The 8,157-nt window shown below is 36.9% G+C and overlaps 1 protein-coding gene across 2 annotated transcripts in view; it reads right to left on the bottom strand.

Annotated features, from left to right (window-relative positions):
- Positions 1 to 1,459: 1,459 nt before the first annotated feature.
- Positions 1,460 to 8,157, bottom strand: part of LOC111493522 (ABC transporter G family member 32-like) — a 10,624-nt gene continuing 3,926 nt past the window's right edge. For both annotated transcript variants that reach the window (XM_023143228.1, XM_023143229.1), the window contains 14 exons: positions 7,658 to 7,974; positions 7,401 to 7,561; positions 7,220 to 7,323; positions 6,964 to 7,123; positions 6,315 to 6,437; positions 6,106 to 6,197; positions 5,693 to 6,025; positions 5,322 to 5,612; positions 4,356 to 4,439; positions 4,145 to 4,278; positions 3,840 to 4,067; positions 2,938 to 3,109; positions 2,615 to 2,869; positions 1,460 to 1,843 (listed from right to left, as the gene is read on the bottom strand). In XM_023143228.1, coding sequence (XP_022998996.1) covers positions 1,571 to 1,843; positions 2,615 to 2,869; positions 2,938 to 3,109; positions 3,840 to 4,067; positions 4,145 to 4,278; positions 4,356 to 4,439; positions 5,322 to 5,612; positions 5,693 to 6,025; positions 6,106 to 6,197; positions 6,315 to 6,437; positions 6,964 to 7,123; positions 7,220 to 7,323; positions 7,401 to 7,561; positions 7,658 to 7,974 — 2,727 coding nt within the window. In that variant the 3' untranslated portion in view covers positions 1,460 to 1,570. The remainder of the gene's footprint in view (positions 1,844 to 2,614; positions 2,870 to 2,937; positions 3,110 to 3,839; positions 4,068 to 4,144; positions 4,279 to 4,355; positions 4,440 to 5,321; positions 5,613 to 5,692; positions 6,026 to 6,105; positions 6,198 to 6,314; positions 6,438 to 6,963; positions 7,124 to 7,219; positions 7,324 to 7,400; positions 7,562 to 7,657; positions 7,975 to 8,157) is intronic.

Here is an 8,157-nt window from a genome sequence, read left to right as displayed (position 1 = left end):
TTTTAAATTCTAGAGGGTCTCAATCAAAACTATACTCATAATTTAAAAAGGGTATTTTTCAAAATAATAATAATAATAATATATAATAAAAGATTATAAGATGATATTAGAATAAAGAAAGGTGTGTGGTTTAATTTAATAGCATAGAATTAGATTAATATCTTATTTAATGTGAAAGTTAGATCAAGAATTAAAAATAAAATTAATTATTAATTTATTAAAGATATTGGAAAAGGACTTAAAATTATAATCCACTTAATTTAAGACAACACATGATGAAAGGGTTGCATTTTGGTCACATGTGATTGTCTTAGCATACAAGAACATATATTTATAGTTCATTATTTTTAAATTATACTCGTTAAGCTTTAGTCAAATTCTCGATAGTCATTTTTTTCTTTTTTAATTATCTCTGCTAACTTAAAAATAGGGTTACCATCGAACCAAACCCTACCTTACTTTTAAGGAATAAATTTGTGAATAATTGATATTTGAATTTCATGAGATTTTAGTTATTAATTTAAAATGTACTAGAATTTTTGTAAAAATAATTTATCTAAATAATTCAACCTAAAAATAAAGGGTTGGGTTAGGTTGTAAAAGTGTCTTCCAGGATGGTGCAATTTTTAAGAGTGAAACAGTATAAATTTTTTATTTTCATAGACCCGAGTGCAACTCCTTATTCTCTCTCTTTTCTACCTTCGTCTTTTTCTTCGTTTTTCTCTTGTCATTGTCATTGGCCATTGTTAACTATCAGGAACCTGTGTTACACATGATTTTTCACTATCGCTGGCAATGAATGTTTATATTAAAGTATTCATTTGAACCTAATTCAATTAGTGAGATGTTTTTACCTATTTTAATAATGTTTTTTTTATAAAATTAAGGGTTAGTGTCACATCAGACAATGAGACAAAGATACATGTGTAGAGGATCAAATTTTGAATTTTTTTTAATTTTTATTTTGAATAATTTTAAATGCTTTTTTTTTCCTAATTAGAAAAGACAACAGAAAAGTGAAGGATATATATATATATATATATATATATATATATATATATATATATATATATATATATATGAATGAATAATCTAAGGACAACCAACCAAAATTATTTTCTATATATATTTTTTCTCCTTAAAAAAACCTTCTAATTATGTTCTCTATATCCCTAATTATATTCCCTTTTAATATTTTGTGTTCTTAAATGAATTAAACAATACCCACCATCTCTTTTTTATGGTTGGTATTTATTTTAAAATAAAATAAGAAAATATTAAAAATAAAATAAATGCATGTTTCATACCTGGCTAACCCAATCTTAAAAAGTGAAAGTCCAAGCTCGATCGACCAAGTCCAATAGAACTAGACATTGTTTAGGACTAGGTTGAATCGACCGACTTTCAATAGCCTAACTCGTGACCCAGAAAGAAGAGGAACAGAAATATTTAGTGAAAAAGGAAACTATTATTTCTTTCTATATAGAAAAATTCGAGCGAGAAGTGTACAATGAGTGATCTAAAAGGTACATACTATACAGAATCTATAAGAAGCAAAAGATCAGACCTCTCATCTCCTTTGGAAGTTGAAGTATTTTATGGCGAAAGCAAAGATGGTGGCAAAAAACAGGCAGAAACCAAAGACCATGATGGCAGCTACGCCTAAGAAATCATGTCTAAACCCGAAAACATGCTTGAGAACGTCGTGTATCGCTACCGAGTTAATTCCATCTGATAGCTTTACAAGCTTATTGTCATCGCCATATTGTGATACTTGGAGTCCATATAAACTCCAAGCCACAGGATTAGCCCAATAATACCATCTCCACCATATTGGGATTCGCTGAAATAAGCAGGAGAGCAACAATTTAGGTCAACTATAAATGAATATGAGCAAAGGCAACAACATGCTTCTATTGTCATTTGACAGCCGTTATGGTAGGACGAACCCTCCGCTCATTTACGCGTATGTTGGGAGAGACAGAGAACTGCTAAATAACTGATTAACTCGAAAACTTTAGTGGATGGGTTAGTGTAATAGCTCAAGCTCATCGCTAGCAGATATTGACCACTTTGGCCCGTTACGTATCGCCGTTAGCCTCACGGTTTTAAAACGCGTCTAATAGGGAGAGGTTTCCACACTCTTATAAGGAATGTTTCGTTCTTCTCTCCAACCAATATGGGATCTTACAATCCACTCCCTTGGGAGTCTAGCATCTTTGCTGGCACACCGCTCGGTGTCTAGCTATAATATCATTTGTAACAGCCCAAACTCACCGTTAGTAGACACTATCCGCTTTGGCCTGTTATGTATCGTCAGCCTCCCAATTTTAAAACACATCTAATAGTAAGAGGTTTCCACACTCTTATAAGGAATGCTCTGTTTCCCTTTTCAACTAATGTGAGATCTCACAGTTAGCGTGACTTTAATTATAATCTATATTTTAACAAAGAACATGAAAGTTAGAAGTGAGACAATGTTTTGTGTTTCTTTCTCTTTAAGGGAGGAACGGAGGGAAACGTAGAGTACTAACCCTCCTAGAACACAGAATTGTGAAGCAAAATTGTGTTGCTGAACAACTAAAAACATGCAAGAGAGACATTATAGTAATACCTTGTGAGGAATCATGAAGCCACTAAAGAGGTTCCAAAGCATATAGAAGGGAGCAGCAATGATGGCACCCACATTATGATTTGGTGTGATAGCTGTTGTCATCATTCCGTAGAAAGTGAAGTATAGCAAGGTAAAATACATAAAGAAAATATACCAAATAAACTTCAAAGCTGTCCAGTCAAATGCAGCCATGGAGTAGAAAATGGCGCAATAAATAATTGTCTGTGCAAACACATAAGGGAACTCGATAGCCACCTATATATAAAAATAATGCATTAGCCAACTTTCAGGAAGCCAATTACAGGGTACAAATAAGACGGTACCTGAGCAAATGCAAATGGTAATGCAGAATACAATCCAGCAGCTCTTTCTCGATACGAGACAAACCGCTCAATTGAAACAACTGGTTGAACGGCAGTGGCATTGGTGATTCCAATGAAAAGAACAGCAGCATAGAGGGATCCCATAGCATTAAATAAGTCTTGTTGGGTTTCCCTGTGAGAGAAGAAAACAACACGATGATAATTAACCAAGGTTGATGTTAGGAATCACGGATATCCATAATGGTATGATATTGTCCACGATATTGTCCACTTTGAGCATAAGCTCTCGTGGCTTTGCTTTGGGCTTCCCCAAAAGGTCTCATACCAATGGAGATGTATTCCTTATAAACCCAGGATCATTTCCTAAATTAGCCAATGTGGGACTCCCTCCCAACAATCCTCAACCATCCTCCCCTCAAACAAAGTATACTATAGAGCCTCTCCTGAGGCTTATGAAGCCCTCGAACAGCCTCCCCTTAATCGAGTCTCAACTCCTTCTTTGAGTCCTTGAACAAAGTACACCTTTTGTTCGACACTAGAGTCACTTTTGACTTCACCTTCGAGGCTCACAACTTCTTTGTTCGACATTTGAGGATTTTATTGACATGGCTAAGTTAAGGGTACGACTCTGATACCATGCTAGGAATCACAGATCTCCACAATGGTATGATATTGTCCGTAAGCTCTCATGGGTTTGCGTTGGGCCTCTCAAAAGGCCTCACACCAATGGAGATGTATTCTTTACCTATAAACCCATGTTCATTCTCTAAATTAGCCAATGTCCCTCCTAACCATCCTCAACAATAGTGTGCAAAAATAATGGTGATGGCATGGAAATAAAAGCGAGAAAAAGGTCGAATGTTTCATAGAAATGATAAACAGATCAAAGTTATAGTAGAAACCTTTTGGCACCAAATCTCCAACATATTGTTCCAAGCATCAATGAGATAATAACAGTGTAAAAGAATTTCACTGCAGTGTACTGTGGGTTCCGCCAGTAAGACAAATTCTGTTTCCATAGGCAAGCTAAGAACTGATTGAAAGATGACTGAGAATACTTTGTTAGGAAGTTTAGTTCTTTTGAATTACTGATGGGCCTGCTCAAGGTTTCAACCAAGTCTAGATTTCGTCTAAAACAAAAAGAAGTGAACCTAGTCAGAAAACAGATGGCATCTGCATGAAAATAAAAGAATGAGCAGATGCATACTGGAATAGAGATGATCTCCGGTAAACTTCAGCAAAATCGACTCCAAGACGATTTTCTTCTACTGCAGAAGTGATCTCAAGCATCCATGTAGCAGGATTATAGCCAGGTTTGATCTTTGGCACTCCTTCAACTGCCTACATAACATAAGGATGGGACACCTGAGGATTCGTGCATATAAAAATATCTAGCAATCGGCTATAAATAATTTTACCTCAAAGTACTTGATAAGTTCACGAGACTTGGGTCCTAATGGACCAGCATAGATGAGTTCTCCTCCACGCTTCATTAATAAAAGCTGCAGAATAGAATGTCATCATTAGAAAGAACTTCATCAAAACTAATGAATGGAGAGAAAAGAAGTCATCAAGGGTGACAGAAAAAGATAAAAATAGACCATTGAGATGAAAGAAGCATAAGAAATTCCAACATGATGACGTCTCCATTACTCTTCTACATATAATTAAGTAATACAGAGATAAGTGGGAAGAAGAAAGAAAGCCGTTATTTTCAAGTTGGGAAAAATATAAGATACATGAATAGAAGTAATTGTGCTATTGTAGATGTTAGTGTTGTACGTATGGTAAAGTACACAAGATATGATAATAGCATAAAAGAGAGACACGAGGATTGTGGGATCCCACATTGGTTGGAGAGGGGAATGAAGCATTCTTTATAAGGGTGTGAAAACTTCTCCCTTGTAGACGCGTTTTAAAAACTTTGAGGGAAAGCTCAAACATAACAATATCTATTAGCAGTGAACTTGAACTATTACAAATGGTATAAGAGCCAGACACTGGGTGGTGTGCCAGTGAGGATACTAAGCCCAAAGGGGGGGACATCGGGTGGTGTGCCAGCGAGGACGCTGGATCCCGAAAGGGGTAGATACTAGACGGTGTGCCAGCGAGAACTCTGGGCCCCTAATGGGGGTGGATGTGAGATCGGGAACAAAACATTCTTTATAAGAGTGTGGAAACCTCTCCCTAACAAACGTGTTTTAAAAACTTTAAGGGGAAGCCCGAAAGGAAAAGTTCAAAGAAGACAATATCTGCTAGCGATGGGTTTAGGCTGTTACAAGGATACAAGGATGCATATGCAATCAAAATTGATAGAGAAAACACAATATGTCACTTGGTAACTCAAAAGTCAAGCAAGTTCTTGAGAAAAAAATGGAGATTACCTCGTCAAAAGATTCAAAAATGTCTATGCTGGGCTGATGGATTGTGCAGACTATTGTACGCCCGGTATTGACAATATTCCTCACTGTCCGCATGACAATGGCAGCAGACCGAGCATCCAACCCTGACGTAGGTTCATCCATGAACACTATGGATGGGTTCGCAACAAGTTCGACAGCAATTGTTAATCTTTTCCTTTGTTCTGTTGATAAACCATCAACACCCGGTAGACCAACTAAGGCTCCACTGAGTGGAGTAAGCTCAACAAGTTCCATCACCTCATCAACAAAAGCCTGCACAAATATAAGCTATCAAGTTTCAATATACATATTTACACACCATACTTTAAAATAAATCATCAATCGGGCTATACCCTTTGTGTCTCCAAGTCAACATCTGAAGGTAATCGCAGCCAAGCCGAAAAGATAAGTGATTCCATAATAGTCAAACATGGGGAGTGAATATCTGTCTGTTCACAGTAACCAGAAACTCTAGCAAATGTATCCTGCCTTTTGGGATAACCAGATATATGTATGCTTCCTTCAATGACCCCACCAGTTTTTCTACCAGCCAATACATCCATGAGAGTAGTTTTACCAGCTCCACTGACTCCTAGTAGCGCTGTAAGCACACCTGGTCTGAAAGATCCACTAACATTAACCAACAGTTGCAATTTGTCCTCTGTTACCCCTTGTTGCTTCAGCTCCTGTAGTAATACTTTGAATCAGATAATAACCAACCAAGAAATGCCCAAATAATGAAAAATGAAATTGATTCATATCTCACCATGGGAACATCAACATAGTAATTAATGTTGCTGAAAGACATAGAAAGTTGTTGGAAGGGAAGTACCATCCCTCTCTGTTTAAAATACTTTCCTGCCAAATAGTTGAGATGGTTAAATTATAAATTAGTTTGCCACTGGCAGCAAGCACTTCAAGAATAGCTAAGGAAAACTGTACTAGTTTTTTCAAACAGCTTAATCAGATTCAGACCATTCAATGATCCTGAGTATTGCAAATACTGTCTCAACTCAATGACCGTAGTTTCTCCTTTCCTTCTTTTCTCTCTTTCTTGCAGTTCTTCCTTGGAGACTACAGCTTGGCTTTTACCCAAAGCTGTGAAGATGTGAAGGAACAAATCAGTCATAATAATTTAGAAACATAATGTACATTTAAAAATAATCCTCTTGCCGCCTAAGCCTACCGCTAGCAGATATTATCCTCTTTGAGTTTTCCCTTATAGACTTTCCTTCAAGGTTTTAAAATACGTCTACTAGGAAGAGGTTTCCACACCCTTAAAAGGAATGCTTCGTTCCCCTCCCCAACTGATATGGGATTTCACAATCCACCCCCTTTGGGGGTCCAGCGTCCTTGCTGGCACACCGCCCAGTGTCTGGCTCTAATGCCATTTGTAACAGCCCAAGTCCACCGCTAGCAGATATTATCCTCTTTGGGCTTTCCCTTCTAGTCTTCCCCTCAAGGTTTTAAAACGCGTCTACCAAGAAAAGGTTTCCACACCCTTATAAGGAATGCTCCGTTCTTCTCTCCAACTAAAAAAATGTGCAATCTCACCTAGAAGCTTTCGGTGCTAAAATAGTGCCAGAAGTAAAATAATATAATTAACTTATAACTGATTGCATACGTTTAAGGTACGCCAGGAAGAATGTGAATAGCGTATTCAAAACCACTGTATATCCAAGCAAAGCACCAACACCGATCCAATACCAATAGCTCTCTGTAAAAAGACTGCGTGCTTTTAGTAAAGATTCTCCTAGTGATATGCTTGTATTCTTCCCAACACTCTATACAATGAAGAGAGAAAAAGAAACAAGTTCAACATCATTGAAAACGCTATGTGCATCTGGGATAATTAAAAGTCGTAGAATTGAGATTATTACCTTGTCCCAAGAATGCCCAAGAAACTCATTAACAGATGCAGCATTTTGGGCATACATCAAAGGAGACCACCAGTAGCCCCATATCCACCATTTTGGTATACGATCTGTTACAATGAAGGAACAGATGTGATATTTGCCTTCATGGGTTAAGACGTTGATATAGAAAACATGCACTATTAACCTCTTGAAATAATATATCCTCCGAGAGCCATGACAACTAACATAGTAAAGGATCCAAAGGTATTGGCAACAATCATGTTACGGCCCAATGATCCCATGAGGCGAAAGAGCGCTATAGACATTTGATGCAGAGAAAAGAATAACAAAAATTGCCGCAAGAATCTGCATATGAAGAATCCATTATCAAGTCCATCAATGTCAACATACTTATCCTTATCTCACCAAATTCAAAAGGAGTACACAATGTTTACCACTTACCTAGTGATAGCAGGATCATATCCAATCACATAATACGTGACTGCAACCCAGAAACCAGATTCCATGAGTGAAACTGGAATACTCAAGATCCAAGAAGGAAAAGTATAAACCCAGCTTGGATAAAAGTGCAAGTCCCTGTGCTTGTAAAGTATAGGAATTTTGGCCACCAGCATTGACACCTCTGTAAATCCATTAAAAAGGATGATAACAGTAGAAAAGTAGAGTGCCCCAAGATAAATTCCTCCGCCATCAATTGTGTCATGATCCATTGTTGTCCGGAAAAAGACACTCATTGTAATTATTGCAACCAATAGTAACTGCATAATAGAAACAATGAGGACAACATTACAGATAAATTTCATCCTTCAATTGTTGCTTTTATAATGGTCGCATTAGTTGTTCCTATCCTAGCTTACAGACAAAGCAGTAACAACAAATGGATTTATTTCAACCTCTGAAGATAGTAACATAAAGGCAAAAAAAAAAAAAAAAAAAAAAAA

This window comes from Cucurbita maxima, unplaced genomic scaffold (genome assembly GCF_002738345.1).
Source record: "Cucurbita maxima cultivar Rimu unplaced genomic scaffold, Cmax_1.0 Cma_Scf00019, whole genome shotgun sequence".
Taxonomy (NCBI): domain Eukaryota; kingdom Viridiplantae; phylum Streptophyta; class Magnoliopsida; order Cucurbitales; family Cucurbitaceae; genus Cucurbita; species Cucurbita maxima.
The sequence above is the reverse complement of the archived record's forward strand: the minus strand, read 5'-3'. Positions and strand labels throughout refer to the sequence as shown.